Source organism: Rousettus aegyptiacus, unplaced genomic scaffold (assembly GCF_014176215.1).
Source record: "Rousettus aegyptiacus isolate mRouAeg1 unplaced genomic scaffold, mRouAeg1.p scaffold_m13_p_3, whole genome shotgun sequence".
Taxonomy (NCBI): domain Eukaryota; kingdom Metazoa; phylum Chordata; class Mammalia; order Chiroptera; family Pteropodidae; genus Rousettus; species Rousettus aegyptiacus.
The window spans coordinates 44,538,596-44,563,324 of record NW_023416306.1 but is presented as its reverse complement, the minus strand read 5'-3'; the positions used below and the strand labels follow the sequence as shown (position 1 = coordinate 44,563,324).

The 24,729-nt window shown below is 34.3% G+C and overlaps 1 protein-coding gene across 3 annotated transcripts in view; it reads left to right on the top strand.

Moving 5' to 3' along the window:
* The first annotated feature begins 8,811 nt into the window (after window positions 1-8,811).
* The window catches only part of SMC5 (structural maintenance of chromosomes 5), an 82,378-nt gene continuing 66,460 nt past the window's right edge, over window positions 8,812-24,729 (top strand). For 2 of the 3 annotated variants that reach the window (XM_016135520.2, XM_016135519.2), the window contains exons 1-3: window positions 8,812-9,096; window positions 13,387-13,528; window positions 20,481-20,533. In XM_016135520.2, coding sequence (XP_015991006.2) covers window positions 8,912-9,096; window positions 13,387-13,528; window positions 20,481-20,533 — 380 coding nt within the window. In that variant the 5' untranslated portion in view covers window positions 8,812-8,911. The remainder of the gene's footprint in view (window positions 9,097-13,386; window positions 13,529-20,480; window positions 20,534-24,729) is intronic. The other variant, XM_016135522.2, reaches the window with a different exon arrangement.

Sequence of the window (24,729 nt, the reverse complement as noted above, 5' to 3'; positions counted from 1 at the left end):
ACACACAATCACTTAGTGTCTGACACACAAATGCCATTCAAGTTTATTCCATAATGTTTGAGTGAAATTTTTAGATAATCTCAATTATTTTTATGTATTCTTTTTCTACAAAGGAATTGTGAGTTTATAGTGCCATCTTAAGGATAAAGCAACCAGATAATCTTGTTGTCTTATCATTTTTACTAGCAATACAGGGCTCATTTTAACAAGCACCTGGGCAGTGCCTTTCACTTTGCTCATCCTACTCCAGTCACTGTTAATGGTTCTTCTGTGCTATGAACCCTGTATATATACCACTAGCAAAACATATCAAGCAAAGCCTAACTTTGTGTTTTTAGGTCCATCTCCTCAAGAATGGTCACTTAGTCAATTTTGTACTCCCACTGCCTAGCATTCTCAACAATATTTCTGGATTAAATAAACAAATGCTCAAGAAAAGCATTTAGTTTAGTACAAATATGCATGTGGATTTTGAAAATCACAAGGGATATAAAGATTTTCTTTGGTCCATCAAAATTTCATGGTCTGGAAATCCACACACTAAAAAATTAACATAAAAATATGATCCTGACCTGTGACACACAAGGAGCACCTGGTAAAAACAAATATAAACCTCCTTTAGAGGGGCATGTACCCAACCCAGGCTGCACAAGTTTCTCACATACACAACTGCAAGGAAGAAGGACTCACAATCCAAAATTACAAAACATTTTGTTAAATAGTTCACCAGAAGCAAAAATCAGCTGTCAACAAATGGCAGAATTAGATACCCCAGACTTCATAGAATGAAATTTTTTGGTAGACACCTAAGCTTTTAAAAATTATTAAAGACCCCTCCAGGAAAAGCATTGAAAACATAACAAAAGGCAATACTCTATGAAAAATAGGCAGATAGGTTTTAAAGACAACCAAATGAATTGCACATGAAAAATATAGTCATTAAAACTAAAAATTCAATGGAAAAGGCAAATATCTAATTAGATATATCCAGTAGAAGAGAGATGGTGAACTAGAATATAACAATATACAGAGAGATAAAGAAGTGAAAAATATAAAGGAGAAAGTGAATGAGACTAGTATATTAAGAGTTTGAGAAAAAGGGAATGTGGGAGAGGGAATATTCAAAGGGAGAATATTTGAGGCTATTTTAGAATTGGTTATGCCTAAAAATGCTCGAAATCAGGAAGTTCAACAAATTCTGAGCAACATAAGAAAAAATAAATCCAAACCTAGATACATGAGTATGAAATTATGAAATACCAAAGGCAAAGAGATTCAAATGCAACCAGAACAAAAAGTCAGATGGACTACAAAGGAATGAAATTTAAAACAAAATCAAACTCAATAGTGAGGAAAGTGTGAAGACAATGGAATAATATCTTTAACATGTTGAGAGAAAACGTCAACTGGGGATTTTATCATTCAAAAGGACAAAGTAATAACATTTTCTGATAAACAAAGAAGAAATCATGTATTTTTCATATATATTATAGATATGTATATGTATACACATGTATAGCTATATCAATAGTAATATGAATATATATGAATCTGCTAGTAAATGAATATATATCTATATCAATGATAGTAAAAGTACCATATATCAAAATTCACTCTCTATATACATATATGTATATATGTATATGTGCATATATGTGTGTATATATAATTTGTATTTTTTTTGCTAAAAATTATCTTTTTGAGATTCAGCCATGTTGAATTTCTAGCTGTAGTTAATTCATTTGTGCTATGGTATGGCATTCCATTACATGATTATTGATCTATTCCATCACTGATGAATACTTGAGTTGTTTCTACTGTTTTGCTTTTGTGAACAATGCTGCTAAAATATTCTTATACAAGTACCCAAGAGCCCATGAGAAATAATTTTTTTTGGTTATATATCTAACATGAATTGCAGGTTTGTACTTTATATATTCTTAACCAAATGATGAAACAATACTTCCCAACTGGCTACACTCATCTATACTACCCTTTCGAGGATAGATGAGTACCAAAACTTGATAGTGTCAGACTTTAATTTTTACTAATCCAATAATATGAAATTGTATTTCATTATGATTTTAGTTTGCATTCCTTTAATTATAAATTAAATCGAGCATCTTAGTATATGTTCTATGATCATTCATGCCTCACCTTGCCCAAAATGCTTGTTTATTTTGCTCATTTTTAAAAAACCTAACTATGTATCTTTTTCTTACAGATTTGTAGGACTTCTCTAATATTCCAGATACTAAGCTTCTGTTTGTTTTGAATGTTGCAAATATCTTTTTTTAGCTTATAGCTTCTCCCCTCTCCAGTCATAATATGGTTAATTTGATTCACAAAAGACCTTATTTTTTAATATGCATGAATTAATAATCTTTTAATTTTATTTATGTTTTATAGATATGTCTTATTTAAGAAACCCCTGTGTTTTTAAAGATATTCACATGTGGTTTCTTCCAACAAATTAAACTTTTGCCTGTTACTTTTGTCTTTGATTCATCTGGAATTATATCGAACAAAATTGCTAAGCTCTCTATTACTTCTTGGAATAGACTCTATATTTACATTCATCTCCTATTGCTGCTGTGACAAATTATCACACTCTTTGTGGCATAACACAATACATTTATTATCTTACAGTTCTGGAAGTTGAAATTCTAAAAATGGATCTCCTGGCACTAAAATCAAGATGTTGGCAGGGTTGTGTTCCTTCCAGAGGCTCTGGGGTGAATGCATTTCTTGTCCTTTGAAGCTTTTGGAGATTTCCCACATTCTCTGGCTCATGGCCACCTTCCAGCTTTGTCATTACTCTAACATCCGCTTTGTCACATCTTCTCAGATTCTGATCCTCTTACCTCCCTGTTATAAGGACCCTTGTGATTATACTGGGCCACCTGGATGATCCAGCATGATCATCCTATCTGAAGATTCTTAACTTAATTACATTTGCAGATTCCCTTTTGCCAGGTTCTAGCAGGTTCTAGGAATTAGGATGTAGGCATCTGTGAGGAGCTATTATTCTGCCTACCATCGTTCTCTTTTACTCTTAAGTCAGATTTCTTAATAAGCTCAGTTTTGGTTTTCCTTTTTCAACCTATCTGCCCTGTTTTCTTAACTTACTCGGCAGGCTAAGATATCCAATATTGTGCTCAACAGAAGTAGTGACAGTATCATCCTTGATTGTTCCAAAATTTAAGAGAATATTTCTAAACATTTCATCATAGAAGATGAGTTTGCCGAAGGTTTTGGTAGTTACCTCTTATTGGTTTTCTAGAAATTTTAGCCATGAATGTGTGTTGAAAATAATTGAATGTTTTTTCTGCTTCCATCTTTTAATCTGAAGCATCACATTAATTAATTTGATGTGCTAGTATTTAACCAATCACCAATCTTGAATTCCTGTAATAAACCCATTTAGGTTGTTGAAGCCGCCAGCCCCTGAAAGACACACGGACCACCGGAACTCAGTGAGTTATAGGAAACACTCTTTATTCAGCCAGCTGGGTCTGCCAGGGGTATGCAGACCCCATATTAAGCAGCCCCGAAATGTAGAGGTACAGAGTTTTTAAGCCTAAAATCCCATTCTTCATTCTGTCTAAACACAAAGGTCTTATCCTTCTATTCATTACCTGTAACTCACAGGTAGCTGGGTAAGTGGGGTTATAGAAGCAGAAAGCTTTTTTAGAACGTTATGTTCCTATGGGTAGCAGCCTATGTTTTCATGGACATAGCCATGTTCTCATGGGCATAGCCAAGCAGTAATTTACCTGCAAGTAATAAATTTTTAGCAGTAATTTTTCAGCCATTACGAGGTCATGAAGTATTTACTGTATTGAACATTGGTAGATATTAATGTATATGTTAATGAGTAATATAGACAGAAAAATTTTATTTTCTTTAATTTTCTTAGGAATTAGGGGATTTAGACAGACTTATAAGAGAAGGTGGAAAGACTTCCTTTTTTTCTATACTCTGAAAGAGTGGGTAAGATTAGAGCAGTGGTCTCAACAGGGGGAATTCTATCCCTTAGGGAACATGTGCTAATGTCTGGAGACATTTTTGGTTGTCAAAACTGGGGAGGTGCTACAGGTATTTAGTGTATAGAGGGTAAGGATGCTACTGAAGATCCTACAATGCACAGGACAGCTGCTTCCTCCTCCCCTAACAAAGAATTTTATTTTACCCAAAATGTCAATAGTGCTGAAGTTGGGATCACTTTTATCTTTCTGAAAAATAATCACTCTCTTAATTTTATATTTGTAATTTTGTATTTTTTCAGAGGGAGCTTTACAACTTATATAAGCTTCAGACCCCACCTGAATTCAGTGGGGAAAAAAAGGGCACTGTGTAGACAGGTGTGTGCGTGTGTGTGAGAGAGAGAGAGAGAAAGAGAGAGAATAATTACTATTGAGCCAAAGCCTATGTTTTTATGACGTATTTTCAAATAATCACAGTAACTAAGAAATTGGCCAAAAGCAACAAAACAAAACAAAACAAAACAAAACAAAACAAAACAAAAACTGAAGGAAAGTAATTAGTGTAATATATGGTCTAGCAATTCTAATTTTTGGTATCTATTCTAGAGAAATGCTAACACATATACATAAAGATATGTCTGAGGATGGCCCCTGAAGCGGTTTGCAAAAATGAAAAATTGGAAGCAATCTATCCAATCAGTAGAGTAATGAATAAAGTGTGATATAGTCATACAAAAAACCCTAAAGAAGTTAAAAGGGAACAGTCAACATATATATATCTCAAAATTATATTTTTGAATGAAAAACCAAGTTATACAACTATTCTTACCACATTTTATGTTAATAATGTATGAATGTAATACACTTTGTTTATGTAATATGTTTATGTGATGCATTCATACTCAAAATATTGCTACGTATTTTCTGTAGTTAAAATGCATGTAAAATATAAGAATGACCTTAAGGGACAACACTGAACAAGTATCTAAGAGTAGTTACCTAGGGAATAATAAGTGCAGGATCAAAATTGAGAAAATGTCAAATGCGCACTAACTTTATCTTCATTGTTCGAATTTTTAAGAGGAGTATTTATATATTTTATGTAGATAATAGAAAAAATGGATAAAAAATGGATAAAATTATGCCAAATTTTCAAGGGTTAATTTTTGATTATAGAAATAATGGATGAATGGTTGTTAGTTTCTGCTGTTTTTTGAATTTTCAAACTTCCTAAAATAATAACGAAAATACAAATACAACTTTAATTACAAAAAGAATTTTATGGCTACCAATTGAAGCCCATTTAACTCTAGGCTTTCTATCATGACAAATCACAAAAAAAAAAACACTTGAAACCTGATATTGATAATGATCTTTTTAAATCTTTCAGCTGGTTTTTTACCCAGGAGATGGAAATTTGAGAAAGAGGCAAATCTATTGAGACATTGATCCAGAATAGAAAATGAACTATGAAAAAGTGCTTAGAACAGTAGCTGGTATATGGTAGATGCTCTTAGCATTAGCTATTACTCTAATATTATAGCTATTACTACAACCGATTCCAATACTAATACTACAGTAAGCAGCAGATATTTTGCTTTGTATGTTGTTAAAAACAACTTATAAAAATTAAAAACTTTAGCAATAAAGTATCCTTATCTCTAGCAGAAGCTGTATGGGGTTTTAAATCCCCTGGGAAAGGATGCTTATTCTCCTTAGAACCCCTCATCTCTGAGTAGTTCTTCCCTATGAGTTCTTTAATTAGGTTGGTTATAAAATGTATATGACAGGAAGGTGGGGAAAGAGGGAGAAGATGGGTTGTTTGATTTTTAGCTTCTTCCTTCTTCCCTCTCTTTCAAGCCATAAAGTTTCGCTTTTCCAGTTTATAACTTTTCCAAAAGGAAAAGGAATATTTCCTCTTACTTGGTGTATAAACCAGAGATTCTTCCTGTTAACCTGGGAGGGTTCTTGTTAGAATTGGAGTAGTAAACTGTGTCAGTCAGATGGTCTCAGCAGAGTCTCATTCCATGCACCTTGCCCCACCTTCTTGCTATTGTGGCAATGTTATCAAGGACTTGAAGTGAAACCAAGAAAGGGAACATAGAAAATGGCATTTTGATGGTGAAGTGAAATATATTTATAATCCTTGACTGTGCCCCTTTCTGCCAGCTTTTTGTTTACATCAGTTATAATTTCTGTGGAATGGAAGGCCTTCACTCATAATGACCCTGGGTCACTTACTCTTTGTTCAGTAGAACATTAGATGCAATTGCTTTGCCTGATCTATTAGCTAGTAAGAATGGGGTGATGAATTCAGTTTATGATTGGACTAAACCCTGAGAAGCATAGGATTAGCTATTGTGACATAATCACTCATTAACATATTCTGGCTCATTGATAATCTTTCTAAAGAACTTCTCTGCCTCTTTACCACCACCCTTTGCAAGGCAGTTTTCACCCATGGAATTAAAGAATCCAGATGTGGCAAGATAAGTGTGCATATTTTTATGGGTGCATGAAATTTTTGAAGAATGTTAGGAAGCGCTGGCTTGTATGGTCTGCCGAGTATCTTGGGTTCATGCTAACTTCCAGCCATGAAAAGTCCAACAAAGGAGAAGTACCTAAATCAATTATAGTACAATCATTTAATGGAATATTATAATAGTCACTTAGTATTATGTCACAGAAAAATGTTTAATGGCATGGGAGGATATTCATCATACATTCTGTGAAAATAAGGGGTTAAATAATAGTACATTTAAGTACAATTTGTGAGGTATCATTTTTTGTTGTTGTTGTTGAATGAAAGGAGCATACCGCACATATATAAGTAAAAGAAATGACAAAAGATACACTAAGAACTTAATAATGATTAGTTTGAGTAAAGGAATTGTAATTTTTCCATTTGTATGTTTGTTTTTTTTGGTGCGTGTTCCAAAATTTCTACATTTAACATGTATTGCTTTTGTAATAAGGAGCAAGACCAGTAACATTTTACTTGTCAAAGAATGGTGGTAGAACATGACCGGTTGGCTGTTTAGACAAGAACTCATTTGTAGTATGTGTGCATTTACGGGGCTATCACAGGGGCTCATTCTCAACTTTTACATTTATGAGCACAATTTCATTAATTCACTAAAAAACTGGTAATGGTAGAAAAATTATCAGACTGGTTCCCTGCCCTCAACTCCCATTACCACTTCCTCTATTACTTTTCATTGGGAGTAGAGTCCCCCAAATGTAGTAATTTCTTCAATGAATTTGACTTTTCTAAGGCTCTTGAAGCTGGGTACTAAATTACTTTTTAAAAAAATTTTTATTAGCAATGTGGAGAATGACAATATAGTGCCCTCCTAAGTACTAAGTATTATTATTTCCTGCCATTTGAACAGTTCTATCCTTCTTTATTTTAATTTGCTATGTTAAAAATTGCTAGTAGCCATGACAAATTGACATGCTTTTTACTCGTCCTATTTTCTTTGGTTATAACTTTTAGAGAGCATGGATTCCATTTGCAGAAATAGGGACCTGGGAAAGGAGCATTGGTCCAGGAGTCAGGGTTCTAGTGTAATAGCTTTCTAAATAATGGCTGTCCCAATTCCATGCTTGTCCCCCGCTACAAAGAGCAACCAGAGTGCATTTTAAATCTTTACTCAGGTCATGTGCCTCTCCTGCTTAAAACCATCCAAGCTCCTCATTGCTTTTAAAATAAAATTCAGTTGTGCCATGACGGACAAGGCTCTTCTATGCAACCTTGTTTATTCCACTGCAGCCACACCAGCCTTTGTTCCTCAAACATCCCACTTGTTCCCACCTCTGAGCCTTTATCCTTCCTTGCCAGTAATGCTCTCCGCTTATTTACATACTTGGTTCATTCTCTCCCTCCCCCATCACATTCACTTTCTCATCGCCTCCCCTATCACATTCACTGTTCTACTTTTTTCAAAGCACCTGAAATAATTATGATCATTTGTTGGTTCACTTCTTCTGTCTTAAGCTCGGAGACTCGCAACCTTGACTGGCTCTTTTACCGCCGCAGCCCCACCTTCTTGTAGATTAGACATTCTGTTATTAGCTGAGTGAATGAAGATGACTTAGGTCTCACTGCGCCTCATCTTTAATGGAGGAGTTAACTAGATGAATGTGAGCAGGTTTAAGTGGAAGTACCCTCTAAACGAAGCCTGCGCATTCTAGCTCTGGGATTATAGGAAACCGCCGGAGAGGAATTAGGGAATTAGGAAGCAGGAGGATGGAGATAAATCAGGAAGATCTGTGAAGTGTAGGCTTTTCACAAGTTGGAGAGCGCAGGAGACCTAGTTCGATGCTTTAGGGAACCATTTGGACATAGAGCCCTTCGGAATTTTTTTTCTTTTTTCTTTTTTTGACACGGGTATCTGACTGAAAACAAAGAGGAAGCAAACTGAGAAGACGAAAAGCCAAAGACCTGCGAGTTCCGGCGCACTGGGGCAGACGCTCAGGTGGAATCCGCGCAAAGCTGGTCGCACGTCGCCCGCTTCCGTCCCCCCGGCCCCGGGTCCTCGACCCGCCCCAGCGACCCAGGCGTCACCGCAAACGCCTCCCTTCGACCCCTCGCGTATCCGTTTCCTCTGAGCGTTAAAAGGGCTGTAATTGAAATCTTCGTATAAGTTTAAAAAAACAAACCCTGAAAACTGCAGGAATGTACAGAGAAAGAGGTGCCGCAGCCATACTCCGCACCTCCCAACCCCACCCACCCGCGTTCTCCGACGCGCAGGCCTCCCAGGGGGTGTGACCACTGACGCCGGCCGGCCGGGACTACGCAGGCGCGGGGCGGACTCTCGGGCAGTGTCGCGCGCCGGGCAGATCGCGCGGGAGCGGGACGCAGGGGTGCCGGGACTCGGGTCGGTGGGAACGGAAGCCGCTGCGGGGCGGAGAGGAAGCCCAGGATGGCGACTCCGAGCAGGAAGACCTCGACCCCAACCCCCCTGGCCTCCAAGAGAGTCCCCCCGAGAGATCCCTCGTCGGAGGTCCCGAGCAAGAGAAGGACTTCGGCCCCGCCAGCGCCGCCACTGCCGTCGTCCGGGCCTTTCGTGGAAGGCTCTATCGTCCGCATCGCGATGGAGAACTTTCTGTGAGTGGCCGGAGGCCGTGCGGCGGCGGGGGAGGAGAGTGGGCCCGCGGGCCGGGGGCGCACGCCCAGTGCGTGCGTGTGGGTGGGTAGATACGTGTGCCTGGTTTGTGGGTCTGGCCTTCAATTTGTGCCGGGGTTACTGAGGTTGTGGAGATTGATGTTTATGTTGATGTGCTAGGTGTGTGTCTTGTGTGATGCGTTTTTTGTTTTGTTTTGTTTTTTAATTCCATCAGCGTTTTTTGAAGGCATCATTTGGCGGGTAGTGAATGTAGTAGGGATTAGATATCTGTCTACTGAAAGTCATAGGCTATAGAGGGAGGACATAATCTATAATTCACAAAACTATGGGCCCTGGGGGCTCATAGGAAGCAACATTTAAATCAGAATGGTAGTGATGATGTGGCAGATTTGTAAAGCGTAGGCAGTTACCAGGTGGTTAAAGATGGTGAAGGTTGTACAGGATGGAGCTTGAATTGTATAAGAAAATTAATCCTTACTCTTAATTGCTGGGCCTTCCAACAGACCCTTGACCCCTACAAATACATCTTTCTTCCCTGGTTCCTTTTCTCTCCTTTTCAGTCAACTAATCACCATAAAAATCATTTTAAAATTTAGTAATACGTTTTAACACAAATACTGTGTTAGGATAGCACCTTACAGTTATTCGGTCAAGGTTTTTTGTTTTGTTTTGTTTGTTTGTTTTTAAAGCTTTCATATGGTGGCGGAGGGGTACGAATTGCAATAACAGTATCAACTTTGTTTTTTCAAGCACCTGTCATGTGCCAGGTATAGAAGTAGGTATTTTATTTATACAATGCTCTCCTTCTTTCCTTATAACAACTCTTTATATTATCTCCATTCATCTGATAAACTCAGAGGTTAATATGCTAATGTTTACACAGCTAATAAGTAGCTGAATTACTATTGGAATACAGATCAGGAAAGATCATCAAATGAGTTATCTACTATAATATTGTATATATAAAGATGCCATGGGGTCACAAAGGATAAGGGGTTAATATCTTCCACAAGTGTGAGAAAGGGCTTTGTATGGAGATTATAGAAGTCCTACAAGAAGGAGAAAGCATTGTAGACAGGACCTGCCTACAACAGTTATATTTAGGAAGCATCAAGTATTTTAGTAGGAAAGAACATAGGATATGAGTGAATATGTGGACATAGGTGATATTGAAGAGGGAAGCAACAGTAGAGGGTCTGTGTTTACTATATTAAGGAATTCCAACTTAATTCTCTAACCAACCAGGATACATATTACATAGGGAATGGCATATGACTTATAGTACTATGGAAGCAGTGTAAAAGATAATTTCAAAAGAGTGCCGGAAGACTTTTATGATATGAAGGCAGGAGATGATCAGGGTTTGAACCTAGGAGTAGCAGTGGTGAGTAAGAATGTAAAGAAAAGATTTGACAGGATCTGGCTACAGATTAATTGTGAACCATGAGGGTAAGAGAGGAGTGCACCATTGACAAGTTGGTCAGATATGGTGCTAGTCAGAAGAGGGACAATTTGGGGAGGATAACAATAGTTGCTTTTTGCATCCTGTGACTTGAAGTTTCCTTTGGGGCATTTAAAAGAGCTCTTAAGTAGGCAGTATTTATAAGTGTTTGGAGCTTACAGGAAAATGTGGACAGGTGAGAGATTTGACAATCATACATATAGGCGATTGTTGAAGTTAAAGGAATGATCGAGATTGCCTTAAAAGGAAATAAAAATAGGAATAGATGGCCAAGGGTAGAGTCCTGGAGGAATGCCAACACTTAAGGGTTAGCTGAAGAGGAATTCACAGACTGAGAAGGAACTGTTCAGGGAGGTAAGAGGAGAACCGTGGGAGAATATTATCAAAGAAGCCAAGGAAAAGGAGCATTTCAAAAATATTTGCTACATCGAAGTCAGATAACAAGACTGAAAAGAGCCCACTGCATTTTAGCATTAGGAAATCTTTGGCTCTTTGGTTGAAACAGTGAAAGAAGAAAACTTTGAAAGTTGTAAAAGAATGAATGAGTGTGAAGGAGTAAACTTGGATGTGAAGAGGAGAAAAAAGGTTACTGGAAAGCATATAGTTAGGTGAGGTTTTATTTTCACAGTAAGAGGACTTTTGAGTTTTAAGAATGAAGTAAGAGGGTAGGCTTAGAGAGCCAAAATGGCCTGGAACAGAGTGGTCAAAGAAGGATTCCTATGAGTAAACCAAGTCAAATAAGGTTGAGAGTGGAGGGAGATAGTTCTTGGCAGAAGGAACAGTATGTGTAAAGGCTTGGAGAAAGAAGGAAGACTAAAATAGTCCAGAAATTGAAAGAAATTCATTGTAGGTAGAATTTAGAAGTCTAATTAGAGCATAGAGGAAAGAAATGGAAAGTAGAAAAAGGTGAAGCCAAGGCTAAATTATGAAAGATCCATTTTTTTTTTTTTTTTTTTTTTTTTAGTTTTTCTTTCTTTTTTTTTAAGTGGTGATACCAGATTTGTATGTCTACCAACATGATTTGGGAATTGACTGAATGATGTAGCGGGGTTGTGAGTAGAGGTGAAGGACATGGTAGAATCAAAGATGATTCAAAACTAATGCTTGGGTTTCTAACATGGGCAGTGGGATGAATGATGATACCATTCACCTAAGAGACCACAAGAGTGGTTTTGGATGGGAAAGATGGTGGATTTTGTTTTGAATATGTTGTTTGAGGTGACTGCTGTGGGACATTCAGATAAAATTATTGAAGTGTGGTAATTGCATCTGTAAGTCATTTTTGCTGACTGTCAGCACATAGATGCTACCTGAGGCCACGGAGAATATATGAGATACCAGGCAAAGTGTATAGACTTAGAAGAGGGTGGGCCTTTGACAAAAGCTCTTTCAGAAGGAGGTCAGAGAAAAGGGAATTTATGAAAAGGGAATTCCCCAAAATATTGTAGAATCAGAACAGTTAATTTTTTTAAATACAAAGGTTTTTTCTTTTGTTGTTGGCAACTTGTTTACAAAATATATGATATATAGGCCAGAGATTCTCATGCTTTTTTCTGTTGTTTTTATTGTTTTCTTAAATACCAGTCGCATCACTATTTTAGTAAGACAGTTGTGCAGAGATTTCACAGCAGGAAATTCAAGTGTTAAAAGAATGGGGCTTCCTGTGTTGGGATTAAGAAGTTCCAAGTCCGGTAATTTTCCAGATGTCTGAAGTTCCCAAACCAGTTTTATTTTAACTTTTATAAATAAAGAGTTCCTGCTAACAGAACAAAGTATCTGAAAAGATAAAATAGATAGATACTGTGTAGAGATGTGGGGTTGTAAACCTGCTAGAAAATATTCCTTTACCACCTGTTTCTATTTTTATTACCACCTGACATTTCAAAATTATTAACTTCTTTGAGTATTAAAGTTGAAGTGTGTTTGGTTAAATCATTTATGTATTTAGCAGGTTAGTAGCAGGTAAGGTGTTTATTCTTGGGGAATTAGTTGGCAGCTAACTAAAACCAAATGAAAACAAGACATAACTTATGGGTTTTAATTTAGGGCATTCAGAGACAAGCTGGAAGAATATCTGAGTCAGGGTTTGCTTCACATTTTGCCATAGCTGTCCCTGGCAACCAATAAAGATTAGATACAACTGTCGTAGGTAGAGCGCTGGATAGCGTGCAGCTTTCTGGCACAAGGGAATAGTACAGAAATACTTGGCGTTGATACATTCATGTTTCCTCCCATAGGAATAAAATTTATTTGAACATGGACTGACAATGCATTCTTTGGTGAATCTCTGACAGCATGTTAAAGGAAATGGATGAAATTAAAAAAAAATAATAATAAAATGAAATAATTGGGTCGATATATACAGTTTTATAATTAGAATAAAAATAATTTGATTGGATTGTTTCAAATATTGGAATATGAGAAGTTGCTATTAAGCATTTTAATTCAAGAGAAATTAAATGTAAAATCTTCAGATTTAAGATGATCGTGGTTTCTCTTACATAAAATTGTAAAAATTATTTGTATAGTAGCTTTGATATATTCTCATATATTATAATTGTTTAAAAAAAGAAATAATATCAAACTCTGCTTTATTTAACACTTATAGTTAAAAACGACATATTCATTGATAGATATTTCCCTTTAGTTTATTAACAACCTATAAATAACATTAAATTTGTAAGATTAGCTAGCTTTTAAAGGAATTTGAAGAAGCCTGTAAATAATGATAATTTAAAACAAGTGTTTTGGGAAAGAAAATATTCTTTACTTCTTCTGTGCTTAGTAATTTCACCTCTTTGTAATACAGAACATATGATATCTGTGAAGTATGTCCTGGACCCCACTTGAATATGATTATTGGAGCTAATGGAACAGGGAAGTCCAGCATCGTGTGTGCCATTTGCCTTGGATTAGCAGGCAAACCTGCTTTCATGGGACGGGCAGATAAGGTGAGTTAATATAAGTACTTTTTAAAAAAATTTAAAGTGATGACTTGCTTTTACTAACAAATCAATTTCTACATTTCAGTTCTTTGGATGTAGCAAATGTGTAACGCTTAAATATAAGGAATAAAGTTGGCAGGTAGAGAAGCTGAGAGGAGATTTCCATTTCTAGAAGTATTTTAGGCTATATACATATCGAGGATATTCTCCAAGTACATAACACTTGAAATTTTTGTATATTAAAACCTTTTAAAATGTTTTTAAAAATGTTTTGTGGGGCTTGTAGAAAGGTGAAATAAATTTACCATGGGCAGAAACATAGTGTGGGTCTGAAGATTTAAGCAAGCTCTGGAGTGGCTTCCCTAGGGGCATTTGCTGACCTTGCACCCTGAAGCCTGGCTTTGAATTGGTTGCACAGGATTGAGGTGGGGGAAGGGCTAGAAGATAAAACTAGAAGCCAAGCATTGTGTGTAGCAGAAAAAACACCTCAGAATGGGATCGAAGGATTACTTACTTATCTCATTATTAGCTCTGAATACGTTGGAGAAAAAAGAAAATCTTCCAAAGCATTCTTAACTACAACCCTAACACATGTTTGGGGTCAGAATTTATATTACCTTGTGTGGCCTAAATATCATAAATTATAATTTTAGTTTGAAGTGGTACTAGTTAGTAATATCTCCAGGCACTGGCAGAAGCAGATGCAGTCCTCAAAAAAATTTAAACATAAAATCCCAAGAAATTTATGAATCCATAACTAAAAATCACAAAACATGGGAGGAAATGAATCACCAAAGATGGGAGTGCACAATCAGACAGACCTACGAAACCTATAGATAGAGATAAATAGGAATATTTAATTTGTGTAAGGAAATGAAAGAAGGTTGCAAGTGTAATATATAGAAATGAGTAACGAAAAGATTAGATTAAAAAAAAGAATCAAAAAGAACTTAAAGAAATAAAAATGTGTTACTTGAAGAGAGAAACTTGATGGACAGGTAAACTAAGCAGACACATTTGAGAATTTGTAAACTAAAATGCAATAAGAGAGAGAGAAAATAAAATTGAGGTTGAGACATGATAGGTAAGTAAAGGAAGATAATCCAGTTTTCAAAGTTTCTCCAGTGGGGGATAATAAACTAAGGAAGAGGCAATATTTGAAGAAAGAATGACTAAGAATTTTCCAGAAATGTTGAAAATTTTGTATTCTCGGATTTAAAGAATAGAATAAATGAAATACACAAATAGACACGTTCTAGGGAATTACAGAATACTAAACACTTGTCAGATGATAAGACAAAGAGGAAAAAATAAACTTCCTCACTAAAAGGACTTTGAAAGTTTATAATTTAGGAAGAAGGAAAACGATCCCAGATTGAAAGTCTGAGCAAAGAAATGATAAACATGAAGGGAAGTTATATGCAGACTATAAAATAACACTGATATCTAATTTGTGAAGTTTAAATCGAATAAGATAGAACTGATTATTGTCCTTCCTGGGCAACTGGAAGGAAATGATCAGAGTTAAAGTAATCTATGGATTTGTATTATTGGGAGGGAGTTAAGATAATCAGTTAACTTCAGAGTTTATTTAAATATTCGTGTTAAATTTCTAAGGTAAACTAAAACAATTGAAATCTGTAAATCCCTCAAACCAGAAAGGTAAAAAAGAATAAGAAAAAGGAAGGAAAAAACCACTGCCCAGACAACCCAAAGGAGCCTTGAGAAAAGAAAATAAGAAAAGAAACAGAGAAAAAATGAAATTATTAAAAAACATAAAATAAAAAGATAGAAATAGGTGCAAATATAATTACATTAATACAGATGGTCTAAGTTCTTAGGAAGTCTGTTAGATAAATAAAACAAAGTTCAGTTTCATTTTGTTTAAAATAAGCATATCTAAAATAAAAAGCTATAGAAAAAAGGATAAAAAAAATACCATGCAAATGTACAAAAGAAAATAGGTGTGGCTGAATTAAATACCAGGCAAAATAAACTGTAAAGCAAAAATACTTTTAGAGATAAAAAAAGTTGTTAAATATTGATAAAAGGTTCAGTTCAGCAAGAAAATTCACTTCTCAACTCGAATTCACATGCTCTAGCTCCAAAATGTATAAGCAAAAACAGTAGAACTTTTAACAAGAAGTTAATCAGATCTATAATCATTGTGGAAGAGCTATTAGTAACCAAGAGATCAATCAGATAAAGAGTTAGAATACAGGCATACCTCAGAGATACTATAGGTTCAGTTCCAAACCACAGCAGTAAAGAGAATATCGCAATAAAAGGAGTCACACTAAAGTATTGGTTCCCCAGTGCATATAAAAGTTATATTTATACTATACTGTAGTCTGTTAAGTGTACAATAGCATTATGTCTGAAGAACAGTGAACATACCTTAATTTAAAAATGCTTTATTGCTAAAAAAAAAATGCTGTCATCTGAGCCTTTAGTAAGTCATAATCTTTTTGGCACTGATAGACTTGCTCAATGCAGGGTTACCACAAACCTTCAATTTTTAAAAAACGCAATATCTGTGAGGCATAATAAAACAAATTTAAGTGTTTTAAAATACAAATGGGTTAATTCTTGCTGTTTATCCAGTATAGGCCCTTTGTGGTCACTTAGGTACCTAAACTGATGGAGTCTGTATTTTAATACACATTTAGGAAGGGAATTGGCTGTTAAAATTTCTGAGAAAAAAGCGATATATGTTTTTTCTACTCACATTTTATTGCCACACCTGCATCAGAGAAAATGAGCAAAAGCAGTACTGCCGTGGGCATGAAGGAGAACCAGGATGTTCATTAAGTGCCCTGATGACTACCACTGGGGCATTACCAGGATGCAGCAGAGATTTAAAAGACTATAAGAGACTATAACTTTATGCTAATAGATGAAAAAATTTTAAAGTGAATATACAGGTTTCCACAACTATATAAATTATCAAAATTGATTCAATAACTAGAAAAAATATTTAATTTTTCTCAGAAAATCATATGGCTTAGTTCAAACAGCAGAGGTTTACTATTTTACATAGAAAATATGACTCTGGGTACCAAAATCAGTCAAGAAAAGAATGAGAAAATTACAGGCCAGTCTCACTGATGAATATAAAAGCAAAAATCTCAAAAAAAAAAAAAAAAAAAAACTTTAGCCTCCTGTTTCTAATAATACATAAGATGCATAATACATCATGACCAAATCGAATTTATTCAAGGAAGGAGAGATTAATTGAACATTAGAAAAAACTAACATGCTTTTAAAGAACTATAGGATCATCTCAATTGAGATAAAAGCGTTCAATTAAATTCCACAGAAATTTAGGATTTAAAACTCTAAGCAAATTCAGAATAGAAGAGATCTTATCTTCCTTAATTTCATAAAAGATATCTATGAAAATGTATAGCAAAGTCAGGAATAAGTGGAGGTTGCCTACTATCACTGCTGTTCAACATTGTACTGGAAGTTGTAGGTAGAAGGGTAAGGTGAGACAGAAAAGATACAAGTTGGAAAGTCAGAAAAGTGTCATTCACAGGTCAGGTTAGTGTCTGCATAAAAACCACAAAAGAAACTCTAGGTAAGCCTTCCGATGAATTAATATAGAATTTTATTAGCATTGCTAGGTACAAGATTATATAACAAAATAAGTTGCATATCTGTATACTAACAGTGAACAGAAAAATGCAGTTAAAAATAGATACATTTGCATAGCAACAAAAGTACAAGTTGGATAGCAATAAATTAACACGACATGTAAGGCCTATATACAGAAATTAATACAATTTTATTTAAAAACTTTAAAGTTTGATTAAATGGAGAGAGACCCTATATTAATGGGCAGAAAGACCTAATGTCATTAATGTCATTAGAGACATTAAAACCCAATGTAAAAATGTCATTTTTCACATTGATCTGCATAGTCATTGTCATTCCAGTTAAAATATTCAGTACTGTTTACAGCAAATTACAAGCTGGTTCTAAAATTAGATGGAAGAACAAAGGGGCAGAGAATAGCTTAGATACGCCTAAGAAATAGAACAAAATAGGAAAGCTTGTCCTACCAGATATTGAGACTTAATATGAAGTTACAATAATTTAAGACGTGTTATTGGTGTAGGAATGTAAAATAGACCAGTGTGCTGTGACAAAATAAAAAGCCCAGGTACAAAGCCAGTTTTAGTAGACACTTGATTTATGATAGAATTTAACGTTGTATATGAATGGGAGAAAATGAATAAATAGTATGAGATAATTGGTTATTCATATAGGAAAAAAGGAAACTGAGTCCTGTCCTCACACCTTACAAAAATCAGTTCCAAGTAGATGGAAGATCTAAGTGTGATTGACCAGAAAGTTTTGGAAGATATAAGTAACAGAGGAAAATATCTTTGTGACGTTGGGTTAACAAACAATTTCTTAAATAAACATATAGATCGAAAAGGAAAATAGTGATAAATTCAACCAAAATAAAATTAAAATTTCTGTTTATCAAAAACACAGAAAAGAAAGGTGAGCCACAAAGGTATATAATACATATAACAAAAGATTGGTATCTATAATATATAATAAGCAAAACAATAACAACTCAGAAGAAAAACAGGCAAAAGGTATGCTCAGATGTCTCACAGAAGAGGCAGCTCAGCAGTCAGTAAACATGAAAAGATGCTCAACTTCTTTAATTATCAGAGAAATGCAAATTAACCCTGGCATAGTATATCCATTAGACTCACAAAAATTTTGGCAGAGCCATATACTTATAAGGCTATGGGACACTGGGAATTTTGATGCTCTCTTGGTGGGAATATAAATTTATGAAACTTCCTTGGAAAATGATATAGCATTACCTAGTAAATTTGTAGGTGCATATGCCCAGTCAGATTTTACTCCTGGATAGGCTTAGTAAGCTCTTGTACATTTATACTAGATGAAGTTATGGAAACATTTATAGCAGTATTATTTACAGTACTAGTATAAAATAAAATTGCATATTCTATGATAGTGAAAATCTTTGCTTTAGTTTGTTGGTTAAATCTCAAAAACATTAAGAAAAATGCCATCTTGGAAGAATACATATAATATGAGTTTATAGAATGGTCAAAAACTATTTTTAATATTTAGAGATGTATATAGCAAAACTAATGAAAAGCAAAAGGATGATCAGCAAATCATCTTAGAGATTACATTTGTGGAGGGGAGAGAAGAATGCAATTGTGTGAGTTATACAAGGAATGTCATTGATAATGTTCAGTTCCTTAAATTGGTAGATAAATGGTTTTATTTCTAAACAGTACATGATGATGTTTATATATACTGTTTGGAATAAATTTTACATAAAGACATGTTTTAAAAAGAAAGTCTGTGTTGAGTTGTTACCCTACTGTAAAATATTTTTAAAACTTGAAATGATTCTTTATATTTTTCTAAAACTATTAAAAACATTGCAATATTAGCAAAAATTTAATCTAAGGTTACAAGATTGAGATGTATAACCCTAAAGATTATAAATCTATTCAGACATAGATGTGTTTTTAAGTCTATATGGGAGGCATTGATGAGGTAAAAAAGATACCATTCTGTTACTCATTAGCCTTGCAACCTTAGTTGTCTGGACCTTACTTTTTCTTTATTTCAAAGATAAGAGCATTGGAGTAGATAACATTCTTAACAAAACTATTTTTAATGTTGTATTTATATTTAAATGCTATTATAAAAATTTAACACTGGCATGTTCTGTACCATTTATATATATACTTCACAATAAGAACTGCCTCCTGATTTTTTTTTTTATTCTGATTAGTAGCAAGTATTTTAATTGCTGTAAGCTAATGAGCAGATAGCACACCTATAAAAATGCCATTGTTTTTCCTATTTATGAATAAACTAGAACAGAGAGGTTTAAGTAACCTGGTCAAGGTCATACAACTTACATATGATTGAGTTGAGATTTGAACCTGGACAGTGTATGTTAAAGCCTGTACTCTTAATCATTAAGCTGTACTTTCGGGTTATAAGAACAGGCTTCCGTTTCCATCTTTGTGGGCCTCAGTTTCATCATCTATAAAATGAATGTAATATATACCTCATAAGGTTGCTCATGAGTATTAAATGAGAAAATTATATGCAAAGTGCTTTGCACAGTAGCATATAGTAATGCTTAATAAATGTTAATTGTGGTTATAGTTGTCATCATTGCCATTACTACTATTAAAAAGATAATTATTCACAAGGTGTATTTCCCACGGGTTTTTTTTTTTTTTGTTTTGTTTTTTTTTTTTTTTTAGTGTTACTTATAGCCTGATTTAAGATCCAATCTGATTTTTTAGGCATGGTGTTTTTTCATGCTTATGCTCATATTTGTATAGAAACTAACTCAAATATGTCTTACTATGTAAATTATACTTAAATTGTATTTACTATGCATATTCTTTTTAAAAAAATACTTGGCGACAGTATATCCTAATTAATAACAGGATGGATAATATTGGAGTGGTTGTTAATAATTTAATCTGTGTAATTCCATAGAAGTCACCAATGGTAATAAGAAGATTGGGTATAGCTCTTCATGATTATTCTGTATAGAACTTGTTTTCTCACTGGCTTTTTCTCTTCTCTCTTGAGAATGTGTTTGGTATAGTGGCTAGGTACACAGGCTCTGGAACCAGACTATCTGGGTTCAGATCCTTGCTCTGTAACGCTTACTGGCTTTGTCACAAGCTTTGTAAGAGGCTCTCTGGCACATAAAAGGTTCAGTACATGATAAATATTATTATCGTTTGTGGGTAGAAACAATGGAGGGGCCCAGAACTGGGAAGGGTACCTTTATGAAGTAATGGGAATGGATATACAGAGTAGTTATTGAATGAGTCTTGATCTCTCCAATAATAATGATATTGCTAAATCTCTGTTAACCTGGGAATTTCATCACACAGCTTACTTTGTCTTTTTTATTTCTTAGGTTGGCTTTTTTGTGAAGAGAGGGTGTTCCAAGGGCATGGTTGAAATTGAATTGTAAGTGTTATGTGCTGAAATCACTTTTTTTCCCCTATAATTTCTTGGTTTTTGTTCATGCTTTCCTGATAACTTCAAAACAGACTAATAATATAGTATTATAACAAATATTGGAAACAGTATTTCAAGAATACTTTAGATAAGTTTTCTTAATGCATCTTTTAAAATCTAAATTGTAAGAATTTTCTTTCAGTGAAATTCTTAGAGAAGTTGTAGATATATTGGAGATAATGAGATAGAAATATACCACTCTTAAATATTCATTATGAAGTTATAGTATTTTTTACAAATTTAAGATTTTTTTGTGTGTGCTGATTTTGAAAGTAATACTTGCTTGTTCAGAAATAACAAGTAGAAGTGTATAAAGTTGAAAATGAAGGCCTTCTTGCTATAATTCTACTTATAGAAATAACCACTGCTAATAATTTGATGAATCTCATATATGGCAAGTCCTTGGCACCAGTGTCACCATTTTCCATTTCCTTCCTCATGAGAAAGATTGATAATTCATTATGGTAGTATTTTCTCTCGAGCCTACATGTTGTCAACATTCTTGGCAGCCATTTCTGATGGATTAGAGTTAGTATTCAAGATGAAACTAGTTAACTATCTTGGTGTATATACTTTCAGTCTTTTACGCATGCATATACACATTGCTTAGATGATTTTCAGAGTGTCGTTTTTTGGTATTTATGGAAAGTCATGGAAATTTTTAGCTGAAATTATTCTCAAAGATTATCTGAGAGTCCTATTATTGGAATATGAGGAAATGATCTTTTTACTCAAAAATTGTTAGAAAACTTTATGTAGTGATGAGAAATAGGTACACGTGGAAGTAAAAAGAAAAGAGATTATACTCAACTTATTAAAATATAATAATAGTATTATAGACCTGAGTAAATGGAAACATTATATTCTTAGAAAGTTAATATCATTATTAATATTCCTTTCCAAATTAATGTATAAATTTGGTATAATTCCAACGATCTCAACAGGTAAGTTTACAAGTTGATTCTCAAGTTCATCTGGAAGAATAAATGTTCCAGAAACCCCAAGATATTGTAAAAGCAGAATCATGATTAAGACATTCGTGTACTAGATGTTGACCTATACTATAAAGCTGTTAATATGATATTGGTACAGAAAATTAAAAGAGCAGATTGGAGAAAATAGAGACAGATCTAAAGGTATATGAGAATTTAATTCATTGTAAAGGTGGCTGGCTGTAAGTATGACGTATAAATTACTTAAGTTGAAATAATTGGTTATTAATTTTTTAACAGAAAATTTTAGAGCTTTAGCAAACACTACACATAAATAAAATGTGGATGTGTTAAAGGTTGAGTGGAAAGATATATATATATATATATATTTATATATTAGAAAATAATAGAAAAAAATGTAGACTATTTTTTAGATCTTAGGAAAAGGCCTTTCTAAGCAGAACAGAATACCCAATAACCTTAAAAAGGAAATAGGAAATTTAGGTTTCATAAAAATCAAGCTAAAAATAATGGACTAAAAATAGTTTAAAATGAGTGACAGATAGGAGAAAACATTTTCAGCACAGATAACATGCACACATCTTAAAATTTAAGAATACCAATGTCTCATACAAATTAGTAAAAATTATAAACAACTTGATAGAAAATAAGCAAAGAAATTTAGCACAAAGTAAAAAAAATGGCTGATAAGTATAAAAAGAGGCTATACACTCAGTTATCAAGGAGATCAGAATGAGGGTTTTTTTCCTTTCTGCTCTGAAAATGTTTGAAATAAAATTCAGCAACATGAAGGTATAAGGATGTTGATCTTGTCATGCACTATCTGTGGGAGTGTAAGCAGGATGTCTTATTTGGCAGTATCTATCTGCCAAAATAGGGTTTTAAAGAAGCATATGTTTTGTTCTGGTTACTGTTCTAGAGAAGGTTTACTCATTTGCTCAAAATCAGCTTCATCCTAATTTTAATAGTGAAAAATTATAAACAACTTAAGAGTCTGTCATCTGATAAATGGCTAAACAAAATGATTTGGCCATACAGTGACATATTAGTCAGTTATTAAAAGGAATAAAGTCCTGATAAATAATGAGTGAACCTTGAAAATATTATGCTTAGTGAAAGAAACCAAACACAGCAGACCACATATTGTATGGTTTTAATTATATGAAATGTTCAGAATAGGCAGATTCATAAAGACAAAATAAATTAGTGGTTGCTGGAAGAGGAGGGGAGGAGAGAAATGGGAAATGACTGCTTTACAGGTGGGCTCCTTTTTGAGGTGATGAAAATATTCTGGAATTACAGAATTACAGTGGTGATAATTGCACAACCTTGTAAATATATTACAAACCATTGTTGATATATATTCTTTTAACCGTATACCTAAAAGTGGTTAAAATGCTAAATTTCGTATGTGTATTTTACCATGATAAAAGAATAAAGCTGAATTGTACACTTCTAAGTGGTGGATTATGTGATATGTGAATTATATCTCAATTTTTAAAAATTACCAGATGTTTCTGGGTTAGCCTTGACACCATTGATTGATCAAAGTGGTTTCTTAGATATTGAAACTAAAACATATCTACTAAGTCAGTTATATTTATAAAATAGAGTATTAATATTTAAGATTCAAAAGTTCATTATGGATGGTCGCAGGTCTTAAGCACTCCTGACTTTCTACTGTGAATTAACCAAGGTCTAGTTGTTTTCCTAGTTATCTAAAGAGAGAAACTTCTTGGTGTGCAGTAGCTACTATCTCTAATAATCTAACTAATAACCATAAACCAGAGTTTCTTTGAGAGTACCAAACATGAAATGATTCAATAATAGTTGTCGAAATTGTTATTGTTACTGACTAACTACATTAATTGGCCACATGGGTGGAATGGTGGATAGAATAATCTCTGGCATACACGTAAGCAATCATTTTTCATATATTTATGGAGTACCTATAGAGCCCTGGGGGGATACATCCTTTTGCCCTTAAGGAATTTATGATTAGGGACATGGAGGAGCAGATAAATAAATAGATAGATAAAATACACATTATGTTAGATGGTGTTAAGTATTATATAAAAAAATAGAGGAGGAAAAGAGGATAGGGAGTACCAGAGTGCAGTTTATATTATTAACTAGGATGATCAGCAAAGTTCTCACTGAGAAAATGGTATTTAACCCATGACTTGAAGTTAAGAGGACAAGTATGGGAACATTTGAAGAAACAGCATTTCAGCATTTCCGGTAGAGGAATCTGCAAGTGCTAAAACTCTGCAGGTGGTACCCAGTGTGACTAGATCACCCTAAACAGGAGAATAGTAAAAGGTAAGGTCTAAAAATATCAGGGAGCCAGCTCCTAGGGCCTTGTAGGCTGAAGTAAAGACTTTACATTTATTTTGAATAGGATGTGAAGCCACTAGCATTTGAGCAAAGGAGTGGCATGATCTAATTTAAACTTTAACCAGACCATTAAGGTTGCTGTGTGAAAAATAGACTGTAACAGAAGAGAGGCAAAAGCAAGAATATCAGTTAAATGACTAATATGGGAACCCTAAAAGAGATGAAGATAGCTTAGATTTTGCTCACAAATTGGATATAGTATGTGGAAGAAAAAGGCATCTAGGACTGCAAGGCATGTGGCATCCTTAAGAGTAGAGCTTCTGTTAGTTAGGTAAAGAAACCTGCTACAGGAGGTTTTGGGTAAGATTAGAAGTTCATTTTGGAGTATATCATATATCATTGAATTAAGATGCCAACACTTATAAAATGCAGCTTCCAATTAAGCTATGACAGTTTAATAGTTGAAACGTGCATCCCGATCTTAGAAATGTTAAGATGTAAAACAACAAATGCTTTTCCTAGTTAATAAAACACTGAGTAATGTTTGAGTTGCTTAATAGCCATTAAGATGGATTTGTTGAATGAGCAGTTAGATACATAAACCAGTTATTAGGGGGAAAAGTCTGGGCTGAAGATAATATATTCAGGGAGTTGTTAGGAAAATGGATGAAATCACCAAGGAGAAGACATTGATGAAGGAAAAAAAATGTATAAGAGCTAAGTCCTGTTAGATCTTGAACTTAGGAAAAACTAAAAAAAGAAACTGAAGAATTCGCTGGTGAGTCAAAAGAATATAATAACTGGAAAGTAATGCTTGAATGGTTTCAGGAGGAAGGAGCAACCTGTATCTCATGC